Here is a 17,536-nt window from a genome sequence, read left to right as displayed (position 1 = left end):
TGTGTGTGTGTGTGTGTGTATGTACTGTCAGACTGGTTTTTAGGACAGGAAACTCAGGGATTTGGGGGGGGCGGGTCCTGCGCTGAAGTCTCTGCCCCCCAAGCCTGTTGATTGACGCGCACCAGTGGCTCCTCCTTGAAAGTCCTTTTTTTTCCCTCCCCCTTCGTTTTCCAGTGTAGTGCGTTGATTTCATACCAAAGTCATACTTAACATTCCACTTATACTGTCAAACCTCTGAGAAATATTACGGAAAACAACAACGCGCCAAATTATAACAAAGTTGCCAAATTGCGCAGTCGCTCCCACTGAGAAGGATAAGGTGACTGCCAGAATTTAAAAAAAGGTAAGTTCTCCACTAATGCTCCCTCTTTTTTCTTGCTTAGAGAACCTTTTTTTTTTTTTTCTGCGAAGTTTTTTCATGCCGCTTGTCTCGGTGAAGTTTTCAGATCATTGTCATTTTTTACATTTTTCCGCGGAGCTCCCTGCGTTGGGAGGGAAGAAAACATTTGCAGATTGATACTCTATTGTGTTTGACTTTCCCAGTGTGCAGGGATATCTTTGACAGGCTCTGTACAATCTGATTTCCACCGGTAGCCCGCTCTTTGGCACACACTATTACAAAAAACAAGAGAGAGAGAGAGAGTGTGAGAGAGAGGGGGGAAGAAAAAAGCTTTTGACAGAAGAGAGTTGGGCCAATATGTTTGTTTTGTGTCTCGCACAGTTCCTACCTGGATCCAACACTTCCAGCCTCGGTCCTCAACAGAAATCCAACAGTTATACCTACAGGCACAGACTGAGACAAAACACAAAAAAACATTTGGAGGAATACACAGATTCAGTGTGGTTTGGACCTCTGCATCCTAAAGGTAAGACACGTTCTTGATTTGTGAGGCGAGAGCTGCTGTTGCTTCACCAAATACAGACACAAGGAATAAATAGACAAAGAAGCACAAAGCACTTGACTTGTTTACTGCAAAAGACACCAAGATTCTCTGATTTTATTTTTATTAATTTTTTTTAAAGTGTGCATGAACACAGATGGATTAGCTCCATAAACTTTCTGTTTATTTTTATTTTTTATTTTTTTAGATTTACATTAAAAATAGACAAGATTACTTTAGATTTTTATTCCATTTTGAACTAATGTACAGACAAATATTTAAAGATGCTCATGAATAAGTTAACTGATATCTTCAAAGGGGTTTTACTTTGTAGTTCAGTATAAAAATGTTTTCTACATGTCTGAAACTTCTTTAAAACACATTTTATTCCTGAAAATGCACAGAAAGATACAATATGTAGTGTAAATGTATCACAGGAGAACAACAGCAGATTTATCATTATAAAGAACAAAAACACAATATGAAATAAAGGCATCAATATTTAATATTTAATATTCCATTGCTAATTGGGAGTTACACTTCTGTAGACCTGTTGTAACTGAAAGTATTTTTTTTAATATGAAAATATATGTGTCAGTTTAGTAGCTGATCACAAAAAATATACATGAAAAATGTGAAAAAAAGTAGCAATTTTTTTCAATTTAGAAGATATTCAGAAGCTCGAAGAAGTAAGCAACAGACTGCGAGACAAACAAAAAAAAGTAAAAAGATCTTGCTGTCTAAAAGAGCTTGCTTAGAGCACAAGGGGATTGTAACAGAAATGTACAACATCTATCTATCTATCTATCTATCTATCTATCTATCTATCTATCTATCTATCTATCTATCTATCTATCTATCTATCTATCTATCTATCTATCTATCTTACTGACTTTTCCTTTCTTTGATGCCAACAAACAGGGCATGTGATGATACTCTGCAAAGTCCTCCTAAGTACATAATTCATAGGTGAGGATTTGAGATGCATGGATATGTGGAGAGCTAATTGTATAATTATATGCGTGCCACCTCAGGCTACACCTGCTTTCAGTCTGTGTGTTGTTAGTCCAGACAGCAGTAAAACTGATTTTTTATTTTTCTTTCACAGAGAAAAATGTTTCACTTGGTTATACAATGTAAAAAATAACAACGACAGCATGTTCACACTTTCTTCAGCCCAAATTTGTGCAGTCATTTGAACTGCACACTGAAGTCACTTACAGTCAACAGGTTTGACTAAGCAGCAGAATGCAGTCTGTCAGGTTGGTCACAGTAAGCAGAATAACCTGCCAACCTTTTCGCTGTCTGTTTTCACTCCCGCCACATTTTTTTAAAAGTATAAATTAAGATATTTTCCCTATGTGTATATATATTTTATTGACTATTTTCAACATGTTTTTGTGCAAATCAAGCTCTACAGCTGGCAAACACTTTTTACGCCTCCGTCTTTATTCATTATGGCTGTAAATATAAATGCGACAGGGTTTTGGTGGGGTCCTTGAAGCGCTGCAGTGTCACTTGGGGCTACAATTTTTCACTCAACCCTGATAAAGATGAAGATCAGACACTGTATGGTTTGCATTTTGGTCTTTTGCTCATGTTACGGCTGAGGCAAAGTGTGACGTTTGAGGACTGCTTTCCTTCTACATGGTGTTTTGAACTGAAACTGCCAAACAGAACAACCAAACAATGTGTCCTTGGTAAATGAGACACGCCAAGATGCCTAATAATAGATTTCGATGCTGATGGGTAAATCTGGAAAGGATTAAGCATTCTGCTGGTCCGACAGATTCCCCTACATTGCTTTTATGCAGCATGAATGCATCAGGCCTCCCAATGTACAATGTGGTCCCTTTTTTTTTCTTCCTTGAATGTACTTTATGTCTCTCAGCCGTTGTGGATTTAACATATACGCTCTATAGCCGTGTGGGAGTTAAACGCGAAGGGAAAGTTTTACAACTTCTCCGCTGTCATGGAGGTCAATTAGATTACTTGGGTTAGGATCGACTTAAAGTGGCTGTTTTCTCTTTCTTTTCTTTTCTTTTTTTTTTTACTCCCCAGCTGTGTGCCTTGAGGCTGTTTATCAGAAGAAAGAGTTAATGAGCATGTGTTCTCTTCATTTGGCTAAAAACAAATCTGCAACACTCTAATGTTTTAGAATTTTTAAATTTTTTTTTTAACATATGCCTAATCAGAAACTGTAAGGACACTGCAGGTATTCCGGTGCTCAAGTGCATCCTCTGTTTGCGCTGCAGACTGTTTGCTTTGGATGCAGGTCTGTTGACCGTTTGTCAGCAGCAGCTTCACCCGTTTGTGTTAAACCCACGGAAGAGCGGCTAATGAGCTTTTTGCCCATTTGTGCAGACATTGGTCGCTTTTTAGCACCATCCCCAGAAGTGCTCGTCCAAATGGTGGACACTTACCCCTCTGTCAACCCAGATCTGAACAAATACCACTTATGTCTGTGTGGTGAGGACACAGAGGGCCTCAGAGGAAAAAGCCTGCAGCTCTCAGCAGAAGAGCATTAATGACAATCTGGAATACAATATGCAGTTTGACACTAACTAGCAATGGCTGGGCTAAAGAGAGCAGTTGTATTGATGAGGCACATAATGTGCTGTGAGCGATTTATCGCAGCGATACGAGCAAAGAAGAAAAGTGCAACATTTCAACCTACTATATCTTTAAACATAAACCAATAAGCTCACTTTCAGAGTCCTCTGTAACACAATTTATCAACATTGTATTCACATTAATGCACTGCACATGTTTACATATCCTCCAAGCCATGAGGTTTTAACAGATAAGCTTTCTGGCCTCCTGTTCAGACCACTCAGGGGAGGAGTCGGGGAGTGGCCTAGAACAGTATACTCTTTGTGTCAGTTGTCCCCAAGTTGCTAAACGTTTTAGTTGTTCTTTCTCTGGCGACTAACTGTTAGGAGTGATGTTCCACATAAATGTGCTCCAAAGAGGAAGAACTGGGGAAGAAATGTCTGTGAGGGTATTTGTTCCAGTGTCTGTGACCACTCCAGCCTCCATTATAGATAACAGGAGGCTCAGTCCCGCATTGGCTCTGTCTGGCGTTTCATAGATGTGTGTGTGGCCTGTGTGTCGCACTGGAGCTCCAGTGACCCAAGGGCACTCATGTGAAACTCCTTTAATCCCTCTGCTCACTGTGTTTTTGGCTGTTGGATGATCTCTGTCTACAGCGCAGTTTATTCATTTTGGTTGCTTTAATATAAAACAACACAGGTGTGGAAGTCATTTTCAGGCAAATGTGCAACAAGTTTAATCTTTCGTTCTGCTTTTTATGCCTGATTGCATTTTTTTTTTAGCTCATGAAAATCTCTTGTCTGTGGCACCCGATCAAAGCCATGGCTGCTTTTAAATGCCTTGTTCTGCGATTTATACGGTTAGATGAGTTATTGGCTGGTGCATCCTGCTGCAAAAGTTATGCATGTCTTAAAGGTTTCACAGATTATGGCCTCAAACCGCTCACCTCACCACAAAATGACCAATTCAGGCTAGAATGGCTTCTCCGCTACGTTCCCTGGAAAATTTCCGATTAAAATGCTGATTCAGACTGTACCAAAAAAAAAAAAAAAAAAAAAAGCGCTCTGGCTCTCTTACCCGGCTTTGTCAGTCTTTCCCTCTTCAGCTGGATTAAAGCTTAATTCTCTGAAAGTGTGACAGTTCAAGGTAGACCACATAGCCAGCAGCATCCAGTGTTAAAATAGAACAACGAATGAATGAATCAGGCCTTATGTTCATGCTCTGGCTCAACGTGTGATACTCATTTATACTTTCTCGGTGACTCATTTAGGAAACCAGTAACCTCTTTTCACCTCAGAGTAAGTTAGCCTGTTCCCTCGCTGTGGGATTTGTTTAGATGAACGCAATAACTAAGAATCACTTGTTTTGATTTTTATTGTGAAAGTGTTTGAAAAAAATAATAATTTGTGTGGGACTCTTTTGGCTCAGTTCATCCTCACGCAGGAACTTTGGATGTTCGTTCTTGCATGCGAGACTATATTCTGAGTCGTATTGTTTTTCTTGGGCATGCAGCTGGTATCAAACTACAAATGTTTGACTTGACAAGGGGTGCATATGGTGTGTGTGTGAGTGTGTTTGTCTCAACTTTTCCCTCTGCTTCTCTTTCTGCCTCTTGCCGTGTGAGCTGTTGGCTGTCCAGCCCTCCTCTCACTCTCAGCTCTGATTGTTTCCTGAGCGCCGTGCCAGATAGGAAGTAGGAGGAAGTTATTGGAGGAGCTGGAGAGAATTTATTAGGGCCAAACACAGACACAGGAGGGAGAAGGGAGGGTGGCGACTCCGATTTTTTTTTTTTTTTGGAGATGGGGCTCGTGCTTTCATGGGTCTGAAGAAGGCAGTGGTGTCAGCAGCAAACGCAGTCGTGCCGGCTGATCGCCTTTGATTTATCCCTTAAATTAAGGAGCAGCACTGCAGTTATGTACAACATGTGCAATCGCTGTAAATGCATCTGTGTGTCAGGAGGAATAAGGCCGTGTTTCCAGCTCTTGTCAGAGAGCAGCTTTCTTGGCCTGGAACCTAAAATGTTTTCTTTATCTGTAATCTGACCTTAGAGAGCAGCTGCTCCTTCTGCCGCCAAGACCTGTTGTTTCCCCTGTCAAGAGTGTGTTTGTGTGGCTGTTGGTGTGTGTGGAAGGGTCTCAGTGTGACACGGAGCACAGCCTCTACATCTGTGAGCGCCCTTCAACCTTAACAAGACGTGTGACTCTAATGCAGAGGAGTTTTGGGGGCAGTGATTTGTTACTGTGCACAAACGTAAAGTTTGGCGGAGGTGTGTTTAACTCCCAGCTAAGCAGGGGGGCTTTTTGGCTGCCAGCAGGGGTCTGTTCTTTGCCAACAAGTGTCCCAACTCTTACAGCAACCAAACAAAGGCTTCATTTTTTAAAGACAGGAACAAATCGTGTAGCGTACTGGCTCACAAACAGATGGAGGTATATACATTCTGACAGAGGGAAGTAATGGAGAGACCTGAAAACACAACAGGCTCTGTAGATGGATCAACAGTGGAAGAGACAGATTTGAAGGAAATCTGTTAACAATCTGCTTTGGGACATGAGTCAGTAGAACTGAGTCATGGTAATGGGGGAGTACAGAGTTGTGGATAGAAGGGGGAAGCTGATTTTCACATTGCGTTTGTGTGTGATCAAAATCTTCATTTGCCAGGAAATCAATAGATGATATAAGATTTGCACTACTACTAAAAGTGACCAAATAAATTAATGAATGCAGGATAAACTGGGGAAAAAACAACCACTTTCCTGCTTGTTTTTAATCAATAAAGTTTGGGAGTATCTTCTGATTCAGCCATGCTTTTTAAAAGGGGTTCAAAATTGAAAGTTGGCTCCATGACATCTCCAAATCTAAATGATCAGAGCCCTTAAAGAATCATATTTAAAATGTATTTATCAGGTAACGTGCTGCTTCATTTTGGAGAGCGATCTAAAACTATGACAAAAGGCTGGAAAGAATCTGGAGAAAATATATGTCATGGTTGTGTCAGTTTTTAGTTTATGACCAAGTTAAAATTGTATCTTCTGGCACTTCAGACCAGTGTGTGGACCAGGTGCATAAAGACAACAGCTTCTTCAGTTCTTAAAGTTGCCATGCAAGACGTAGGAATGATGTTTGCACCAACCTGCACAGATTTATTTGTTGTATCACCCTCTGGTATTTATAGCATTTTTAATGAGTAACATTGAAAAGGTCCTGTCTTTATGCATCCAGCTCGGGTCGTGTTGACGTCATTAATAAAAGTTTCTCAAGTGTTACCAGATTGGGCGTTTTGTTTTTTTTTTTTTGCTAAATGAAGGATGATAATATAAAGAAACATAAAAGTTTCTCAACCTTAATAGCTGTTAGACGGATCCTTTACACTACTAGTGCTGCCGTCTGAGCTCAATGGGCTCGCATGGCTCTCATGGGGGGATGTTTAGTCTCTGTTAAAATGTATTTCTATGATCCATCCTGTTTGGTCTTCAGTGTCCGCAGGTTAGACAAATGTTCTTTTCCCACCACTGGACCCGACAGGAGATGTTGCTATCAGGCAATAAAATCGGACATGACAGAGTAATTTGGACTCAAGGTCTTTGAATTCTGCTGCATAAGTAGAAACCCATCTGGTTGGTCCATTTGAGAGCACCAGGATGAGCTCATGGTCAGTGAAAGATAAAATTGTGGAACAAGAAGGAAGATAGCTGTAAAAATGTATCAGCTCTGCCTTTCTTTTTTTTTTTTGATTGTGTTACCATGCCAACTAGTAAGCGTGAGGTCATCTATTTATTAATGCTGAAACACCGGCACTGTTTGTTTTCCTGTGAGTAGGTGTTTGTCAGGGATTTCCTACAAGCTGTGGCACACCTAAACATGTGTCTGTGATGGAATCCCTTTCCCGAATTAGGCTGTATTGACAGCTTTCCTCTGTGTGACCCAGCAGTCTGAGAGTGACTCAGTAGAATTACAGGAATTCATTGGTACATTTCTCCAGCTCACAATCCTGTCTAGGAAGAAGGAGGGAAACGCAGCGCAGTGCCAACAAACTCTTCTGGGTTCGTAGATGGAGCCGGAGCAGAGATAAGCCGATTGCTGAAAACAGACTGCAATGTGATCGTTCCCTTCAGGGCTGGGAAAAAGGGAAGAGGGATTCTGGTGCATGAATGGTGCTGTTTCAATGAATGTGCGAGGCGCATAGTTTTGCAGCGTTATTTACATTCCTGCTGCACATTGGAATTCTGTAGCATGTTGGTCTCCGACTCCCCATGGCCTGACTCCCAGAAAGAGGCAGGGGAGGTGTGTCCTTGATTTTTGAGTTAAATTTGAGAGCAGTGTGTCATTTAATCAGGATACTTAATAAACCCTCCCATTTGGCAAAAACATGAGAGTGTCATATGCAGGTTTGTGGATGGGAGCTGTATCCATTTCATTAACAGTTTGCTCTATAAAATATCTTAACGTGTGAAACAATCATTGTGAAAAGTGCCACAAAAGTGTTTGTTTGTTGGAATTTCAGCACAAAACCTAAAGATATTTAATGTATTGTCACAAAAAAAACAGCATTTTCTTACAATTTGAGAAGCTGGAACTGTGAATTATTTGGAATTTTAGCATGGAAATCAAAATGGATGCAGATTCAGTTACTGTCAGTCCACCAGCTGTTGCAGCCCTACAGAGAACCGTATTGTATTGTATGTGCTCGTATGTGCAGCTTTATGTAGCTGTAGTTTATTTTGTTGGGTGCGTACGTTGGGAAGTTTCACACCCAAACTGACTCAAAGGGGACGCTGCAGTGCGCTGATAACGCTTTCTTTTAATACAGTCAATATGTTAAATACGACAGCTTTTCTTCCAAAAAAATGATGCACTGGCAGTAAATCATGCTGAACAAGTCAGTCCCTCAGGTCTTCATCTTGTGTCATTTTGTTGGAACACTTTACGGGTATGAAATTAGATATTGCGTATGAGTCCGTAAAACTGTCCGTCTAGCTTCGGGTACTGCTCTCGTTTCTCATGAAGCCGTGATGACTATTGTCCTCACTTAAATCCTGTGACTCTCACTAGAGGATGTACTGAAAAATGGCTCCGGCTGACAATGCCCTCCCTTCTGGTCTGAGCTCTGAGCGTCACGAAGCGGGAGCGTGTTCACTGCTGATGTTGCATTCCAGCTGGAACAATCCCACTGTTTTCCAGACTCCAAAGTGGACGCCTAAATTGGACAACACCTCCCCCCCCTCCTCCTCTTCCACCCCCACCCCTCCAGCGCCCCCCCCCCCGAAGTAAAAAACCCCCTTTTCCCCCCCTCTCTCTCCCTGCTCTCCAACCAACCAACCAACCCACCCGCCACCCACTCCTCCCATACACGCATCCCCTGGTCTCCTGTCCTTATTTGGGTAGAGACGTTCTGAGCGCTCGGTGGAGGGGTGGGTGGGTGAGTGGTGGGGGTGAGGCAGAGAAGGGAGGGAGGGAGGGAGGGAAGGAGGGAGGGAGGGCATTGGGTTGACATAAGGGAGGCAGGAGGAGAAACAGTGAGCACTCGCAGCCCTTTCTTAATAAGGACATGTCTGGAATTCAGGCCCCTCTCTCGGTGAAGAGCCTCTCTTTCGCAGCACCTCACTTGAACAGACTCTTGTGAGCACTTGGAGCTCCACGGAGGTCGTCAGATCTGTTGTTGCAACCGAAAGCCCTGCTCGCTGCTCTCCGCGGCTCGCGGCAGCGCAGGAGGTTTGCAGTGTTTTCTCTGCTATAATTGGAGATAAACAATGGAGTGGCCACCTCTCCCTCCCCGCCTCCCCCTCGCCATGCCATCAGCCTTTGATTACCGCCCCGGCTTCAGTGAAGCTATTACCCCCGGCAGCACCTGCACATTCATTAATGATACACTTTGGACCGCCTGAAAGACGTTTTCACACTAGACCACATAGTCAGCATCTGCTGCACTTGAAGCCGAGACGCAAATGTTTATTTAAGGTTTACAGTAGTGTTGATGTCAGTGGACCTTTGTGCTGTTTTAGTTAATTTGTACCAACACAGACTCCTGACAGAAACACAGTGAATTAAGCAAAACCACAATTGTCAGGCTGACATAAATGTTGAGGTAGCTACTTAGCAGTAATGTGACCCTTATGTTTTCTTTTCCTTAACATGTTTTGTTTTGTTTAAAGTTAGGGCGATATTTAATAATTGTTTTCATTGTTGATTAATTATTTCCTTAATGAATCACTTTGTCAGTAAAATGTCAAAGAATAGAGAAATAATTACAGTTTTCATTAGCGGAAGATCAAATATTTAAACTTGCTATATCAATGTTTTTTTGTTTTTTGTTTTTTTTAATTAAATATTTGTTTAAATTGTCTGCTGGTTCCAGCTCCTCAGATGTGAAGATTTGGTGCTTTTCTTTGTAATGCATGACAGCAACAGTTTTCTGGCAATTTATAGATAAAAACAAATACTTCATCAAATGAGATTTAGTTGCAACACAAAACCTTTTTTTCCTGTCTCACTAACAGGCCTCACATTTTCAGAACCACATTGTTTTGGCGTTGTATTCTTCAAAACAATTATAAAGAAATAAAGAAATGTTAAACAATTTGAAAAAAAAATCGTATTCATGTTTTGTCAAAGGCTAAATTGACAGATTAACAACGTGCTGCAGGATCAATTCAACTTTTTATTGATTTACTGTCTTACATGTGCTACTCCCCTTTTCTGTGTTTCTGTTTTGTCTTTTGCAATTTTTTATAGAATATCCAGCATTTTTTCAGAAATCGGCAGGACAGAATATGATAAACCTAATCCTTACTTGAGTCGTATGTAGTTAGCAGTCATTGGGAGCAATCGAGCCATGTGATCTGCGAGGACTGAGATGGATTATTTGAGCTGCTGATGAGTGCTCAGTTTCAGTGTTGAGTTTTAACACCGTGACCCTGTTGCAAAGGGTCCGCCATAAACAGTACCCTCTCAGCTAAAATTAGCAGCCTGACTTGTGGATATTTGTCAAACTCTCGTTTGGGTTCAGTGACGTCCATAAATTTAATGTTGTGTGTTGTGTGTGGTGGAATATCACTGCAGGAACAGTCCTGCCACGCTCTAGCCGCCTTTGATCTTTTGTAATTCCCTTTAAATGATGATGGGAGGGGAATGGAAGCAACGCTAATCCTTCACCTCTACTTGTTTTTTGTTTTTTTTAACCAGTCGGTGCTTCTTGATGTAGCTGCTGTAATTATAAAGTGATGTTTCTTTCTAAGCACATAGAAGGACAGCCTAAGGGGGATTTCTGGACCATTGGGAATTTTATGTTTTGTTTTTGTTTCAAAGATTTGGTTTCCAATCATAGATGCATATCAAGATGATACGTAACTTCTTGGCTGCAGTTTTGGGTGTAATTAAACAATAAAGAATCGTACGGGTGAGAATTTTCTGGCGGGAAGAACAAGAGTTTTACTGATAAGACATTTTTAAAAAATATTTTCCCCTTTATTTATCTAAACAAATCCTATTTATAGACTGAAACTTTCTGGTTTCGTTTTTATGCTACAAAAAATATACTGTTTGAATTTTCTGATTTTCTGACTGTGCTAAACCCCATAGAAGCACACAAACTTGTCTTATGATGGCAAAAAGAACTGAAAACAGAAAATGCATGATACTCTTGCAGTTTGTCAGTTAAACTCTAAAAGTACACATGATTTGATCGTTGTATTTCCCCCACAGGAACCTTCGTTTTAGCACTGTCTGTTGTTGTCTTTTATACTTTATTTTTGTCAGTATCTGCAGAAATGCTAAAGCAGAAACACAAGCATCCTGGGAGGATCATGGTTACCTCATAGACTTCCATTTCAGAAACAATACAATGCTGAAAAGGCAGCTTGAAAAATACTTAAGATCTTTGCCTGCAGTCAGCCATAAGCCAACCACATTGGGACACAGTTCCCAGACCACAAGAATTCTTTGAGGCCAGTGCTGATTAGTGAGGTCTTTAAACTTCGTTTTATGGAATATCTTGAATTCATTTGGCCATCTCAGAGAAATAAAATCAAGGAAATTATAGTAATAATTACGGTTTGCACTGTTTATTCATACAAATTTAATGACAGTAATAAAGAAAATGTCAGAGGAAGTCATGGCCCATAGATGAATGACATTCCTTATTCATGTGCATCTCTTATTTTGCTTTACATGACCCCGCACAGCTCGAGACCTTCTTTGCAACTACTTAAATGATTCCAGTTGTGTAGTTTTCTAAGAAAGACACGGTGGGTACTCTTTGCAGGGATTAAATTCTGTACTATGCTGAAGCTTGTTGTAGATTGTAGTCATATTTGATTTGAACTAGTTAGTGAAGATCAGCAGCGATTCTTCACAAGTTCAAACGAAGGAACAATGGAAGAAGGTTGTTCAGTCTGCTGACCTGTTTTCCTGCTGGTTAACACAGATCAGCGTGTTCCAAGATTCATGAAACTCGCTCATCCAGCACAAACACCGAAAGGGTTTTCAGGCTTCCTCATACTTGCCCAACTGGCTGATGCCTCCACACATGAATGTCACAAAAATAATACGCTGGCAAGACAAATGATGGTTTGTAATTACATGTTAGGCCAAATCAAAGAGCCAGGTTTCATTTTGTGAGTAGTAGCTCTACAGTCAATTGAAACATTTTTTTTCTGCGATAAGGCATTGCATGATCTGCAGTTTCAACTGTGGCCACTAGGCCTGAATTGACACAGTTTATGCTTGTATTCATAATTTAGCACAATCCTGGAAACAACACTTGTAATTGTGTACATAGTGCCGTGGTTGCTGATAAAGCACTTTTCCAGTATTGCAACACCTGTAAACGTGTTTTTTATTGGTCAAAAATACACAAATATAATAATGATGAATTAGGGTTGATCACAGCACACTTTATTTTGTACTTTCTTACTGGATAAACAGTGTATGTACGACAGGACAAGGTTAGTGACGGTCTATGTTTTTGTTGCTGTTGCTACACTATGTGTGGTAGTTCATCTCTCAAAACTTTATAACTTTGCAACCTTTGTTTGTGACACTCAGTGCCCAGCCCATTCATTCTCACTAAAAAAGATAAAGCCCTAAAAATGAGTCACAAGTATATAGGTTTGTGGGTAAATAAAACACCAGAAGAACCTGTTTCTTAAAACTCCAGGACACTGTGCTATCATAGTTACGAACTATGTGAAACATGTTCATTGCTCACACTGGGATTTGATTTAATTGTTTTGGACAATATAAAGGCCTGTAGCCCAGATAAGTAACCTACATCAGGCTTTGTCTAGACACTTGTTCAATCAGTGTTGGTTTTGTTCTTTTTGTGGGATTTATTGATTTTTTTTTTTTTTTTTAAAAAGGGCCATTTTTGGCTATTATCACTCTGTATTTTCACTCTTTAACTCGCTGTCTGAGTTCCATGTGTTGTGTGGTGAGGACTATGATGATGTAGAAAGATGCTTAAGTTTTAAAATGTAACTTCTGTTCTTCTTTATTCCACAGATCTCCTACAGATCTGTTGATATTGGGGCTCGGGGTCGGGCCCAGGGGGAGCCGCCACCATTGCGTCCAACGAGTGGAGCGCCAACGGTAGCCCAGAGGATGGGCTGGACGGGGACAATGAGGACAAGACCATGGACGGGGACGCCGAGGGCGTGTGGAGCCCAGATATTGAGCAGAGCTTCCAGGAGGCCCTCGCCATCTACCCGCCCTGTGGCAGGAGGAAAATCATCCTGTCAGATGAGGGAAAGATGTATGGTAAGTACACTGGATAATAGCCAGAGCAACAAAAGAACAACAATTACATGGAAATCAGTCCCATAATGAATGCGCAAAAATGAGAAAACCATTCATTCCGCAGAGATTTGTGGTTAAAAGAAAACAAACATCAACTACCCGAAAAAAGAAATGAGAAAAATACTTTTCTTCCTCTTGCGCTCATGTCACAACTTCGACACGGAGGTGAATGTTTTCTTTCCACACAGAGCTCTCTTTAACAAGTCTGTACCTGTAGAGCTGTGACCCAGGGGCAGGTTCTTCCAGTCGCACCAGCACTTCTCAGAGCTGGTTATTGCAGTCCTGAGAGTGGCTCAGCTCCTCTCTCTTTGATTTACACCTGTCTTTTTCTTCAGAGTGTTTTTCTTTACCGCCTGATTTTTACGCTCACTGTTTTATGATCTCTTCTCTTCCTCGCTGCTCTTTTAGTCGCAAAACCTGCTCTTTGTTTTTTTTTGTGTGTTTTTTTTTAATCACTTAACGTCATGTGCTCGTTTCTCCCCACACCGGTATTGCTGGGAGAACTTTGCCTGTAGGTGACTGGTTGAAGCTGGTTTTCTGGAGAAGTGCTGCGTTTGAAGCTGGATGGCTCAGTTAAATTAGCAATAATTAGCCCAGCGTGAATCGAGACTCAGGAACAAAAACATCACATTGGCATGCTGTTCTGTCGAAGATTTTAAACATCCATATGGTTTCAGAATAGTTGTGCTGTTTCCTGCAGCGTGTTCATTAAATTGCAGGTGTTGAGTCCTTAAAGTCCTGAAAAACTCCAGATGGATATGTTGGCAAGTCCTTTGGTAGAATCACTGACATCCAGGTGTAGGAAATTGGACACACTTGTTTTTCATTATTTTGATCCCACTTTCCCATTGTTGAGACAGTGCTCTTCTAATTAGATTCAGCATTTGAAGTTGGAAATTTAGCTGAACAGCACTAAATGTTGATTGACAGAAACTGTGCAGCTTTCTTTGCTGTTTTACTTGGCTGTGCCCTCAACAAACCTCTCTTTGGTTTGCAGAGTTATGTTCTTTTCACCATTGTAACTCCACTCCCCTAAGTCCTGCTTTGTAAGAATTTCCTGCCCTTTAATTAATGTCCATCATGTTTTAGAAAGTTGAAATTGATTCCGGCTTCAGTGCAACCATAAAAACCATCAATCATTGCCACCAAAGTTTCATACTGACTGTGCATTGTAAAAGCATTAGTGTTTGTTTTTAAAGTACTGATTTTTTGGGGTGGCTTTTTATGTGCTTGACGTCAGATGGGATTCTTTTGGCATGATTCACCCAAGATGGAATCTCATCTCCTCATTTGTCAGGCAGATTTAGATATTCAAGGGCAAGCACATACCTGAGATTACTCAGCTACTGTTGCAGCTCCTGTTGTTACTCTCAACCTGTTTTAAGGAGCAAAGCGGTGTAGAAAGAAGTATTGGATTAAACGATTAGTCGAATGATACGTCATCGGCTTTTGTTTGCATACAGTAATAGTTTCTAATAATTATGTATTTTTATCAGGAAAACGTCAAACATGCTCAGTTTTAGGTCATTGTAAATTGAATATTTTAGGGTTTTAAACTCTTGTTTGGACCAGATAAGGACTGTTTAGAGTTAATACAGAAGTCAAGGACATTTTACAACATAAACATATTAATCAGTTAACTGTAAAAAAAAAAAAAAGACACAATATAACAAATAGTTGCAACCCTAGAACATATCAACAGTAGAAAATATGGATTAAGCTAATGGACTTATAATGTCTCAACATTTCTTTTCTGATGTGACTCACTGATGAAGGCAGCCAGTTGAATCAAATTAAATCAATCAAATTTTAACTTTAGGCAGTTTTAAAGAGCTTAAACATAACAAAATGTATTTGGAAACATGTCCTGCAATTTCCCTAAATGGTAAAGCTAGTTTACAACACGTGCTTAATTTCGCCTTTGTGTACAGGCTTTAAGTAGAAGCCTTTGAAACTGTCTTTAAATTTACTCAAGCAACTTTTCAGCTCTGTTTAGCAGGGCAGTGTTGTGTCCCAGACTCCATACATTTGTCATGAGAACGTCAACAAAGAGGCCGGCTGTGCACAAAGCTGCCCCCTTAGCAACAAACTGTCAGGACCCCTTTTAGAGGCGTGTTTTTTTCTAGAGCACTAAACACCCTCTCCATTTACAATAAGTCATCTGAGGCTCTGCTGGCAGAGCCAAGGCATGCCCCAGAAGAAGCCTTCTCACAAGGTGATTACCTCAGACATCTAAAAGCTGCCCTGACGTGAGGCTGGGGGAATGTTAACGATTGCACTGTATGTAATACTGTCTACCTTGCAGTCCCAGACTCCCAGTGGCCTCCAAAAGCAGGCAAGTCATCCCTCCCATTGGGAATTCCACTTTTTCTGCCAGGATTTTTTTTTTCATTTGGTGGGAAACCTTTGCAAATTTCCATTAGCAAGAGGACTGCTTTATACATGTGTATTCTCTGTTCCACGAGCCTGTCTAGACTTCCCAGTAGCATTTCCAGTCATTTACATAGCTCAGGGGTGACGAAGAGTTCAAAGAAGCATAGCTCTCAATTTTAATAAGTCACACATGTTAATAATCACTCCAGTTGTTTCAGAGCACGTGCAACACTTAAACAAGCTAAACTCTACTTTATGATGTAATTGCAGTTGTTGCAGTCAGAATATATGTAAGTGTTACTGTATGTCACAACCATTTTCATATGATACTTCCATATTCTGCCAACATTACACTGTTCCCATCATTTTTGATACCACTCATATCTATACAACAAATACAGCACACAGTAAAACTGCATCAGCACAAAAATGGTAAATGAATTAAAACTGTATAATCAATACAATACATAAAATAATCCTAATATTTTTAAGCTGTTGTTAGTGTAAATCTAAACTTAAGAATAGTTGAAAACAAAGAGGTTAGATAGACTATATTGAAAATACCGACCCTGAATTACAACCGAAAAGCAGCAAAAGTGACCACACACTTTCAGCAATTGTTGAGTGATACAGGAACAGTCATACTGCCAGTACAAGAAGATGAATGTACCATTTTAAAAAAAATAACACCACACAGTTTGCCAATTTTACGCAACCATGCATGGAAAACTGGTGCTGTACAAAACTGCTGTACAAACTGCTGTTTCAGCAGCTGCTTAAAGGACATTACTTTAAAACAACATTTTACAGACAGTTCAAGAAGAAAACAATTGTTCAAAAATGGCATAAAATTCCAAGGTAAACTTTGCCAGAGTGTACCTTTCACTATAACTTATTTACTCGTTAAGCTTTTCAAATTACTTTGGTTTCATTCTGCTCAGGCTTTGGCTGAAAAATAAATGGTCTTGCATTAAATGGACAGGATTTGGAATTCATTTCAGTAACACTGACCAGGGCTACGCTGTGTTTTATGGCTATAGCCGGCATGTTAGCATAGCTTAGCACAAAGACTTGAAACAAAAGGTAACAGCTTGCCCGGCCCTGTCCGAAGATTACAAAATCCACTTACCATCAGCTCTTAAGCTCGCAAATTTATTATTATATAAAGTTTTAGCTACCTAAATCTGCACAAAAAACCAGAAACAACAATGGGGTTGAATACTGGACCTTGAGGTCATTGCCTCTGGTCAGGAAACCGTTTGGCACATAATCTGCATAAAACCACAAAATGTTCTCTTTACACTTTGATTTATGTACGGATTAAACTGAAGATATAAAGATATACGGGTATTGAATTTTAAAACTGCTGGTTGGTGGGTTTTACTACCTAAGAAGACCAAGTGACCTGTTTCCCTCTATGCTAAGCTATGTTAATAAACTCTTCGCTTATACGGACGGATATAAGAGTGGTATCAGTCTTCTCATTTCACTCTCAGAAAGCAAATAGGTTTACTTATTTCCCCATACTACTTTCATTTTTCACTCACATTTGTTCAGAGAATTGAAATTCACGAACAGATTCGGTAAATATCAGCAGCATCTTTGTAGATGAACAAAATAAGAGCAAAACACGCAAAGAATACAGGAGCTGTCGACATTCATCCTTGGTAAAATTAAATAGTTGGCACATTTTACAGTCTTAAGTTCAGAGGAAGTATCTTTAAAAGATACAGAAAAAATGTTGTCTGTCTTGTTTTCCTTTAGGGCTGTGCTGACATGTTGTTCACCTGCGTTTTCTGGCCTCGACAGGTGTGTCAAACCCCAAGCACACACCTTTTTCTCACTCAGCCCTGCAGCTGTCACTGCTGCAAAGCACTCTGGGTATGAAAAAGGGGGGAAGATTTAAGCGCTAGAGGGAGGCTTATGTGTGTTCTGACCTT

The 17,536-nt window shown here is 40.4% G+C and overlaps 1 protein-coding gene across 8 annotated transcripts in view; it reads left to right on the top strand.

Moving 5' to 3' along the window:
* The first annotated feature begins 610 nt into the window (after positions 1–610).
* Positions 611–17,536, top strand: part of tead3b (TEA domain family member 3 b) — a 30,983-nt gene continuing 14,057 nt past the window's right edge. For 7 of the 8 annotated variants that reach the window (XM_008279928.1, XM_008279946.1, XM_008279936.1 and 4 more), the window contains exons 1-2: positions 611–866; positions 12,930–13,184. In XM_008279928.1, coding sequence (XP_008278150.1) covers positions 13,061–13,184 — 124 coding nt within the window. In that variant the 5' untranslated portion in view covers positions 611–866; positions 12,930–13,060. Of the gene's footprint in view, positions 867–12,929; positions 13,185–17,536 lie in introns of those variants that run through there. The other variant, XM_008279954.1, reaches the window with a different exon arrangement.

Source organism: Stegastes partitus, unplaced genomic scaffold, assembly GCF_000690725.1.
Source record: "Stegastes partitus isolate 25-593 unplaced genomic scaffold, Stegastes_partitus-1.0.2 Scaffold5, whole genome shotgun sequence".
Taxonomy (NCBI): Eukaryota; Metazoa; Chordata; class Actinopteri; family Pomacentridae; genus Stegastes; species Stegastes partitus.
Note: the sequence above shows the minus strand (reverse complement) of the source record. Positions and strands in the feature narration are given on the sequence as shown.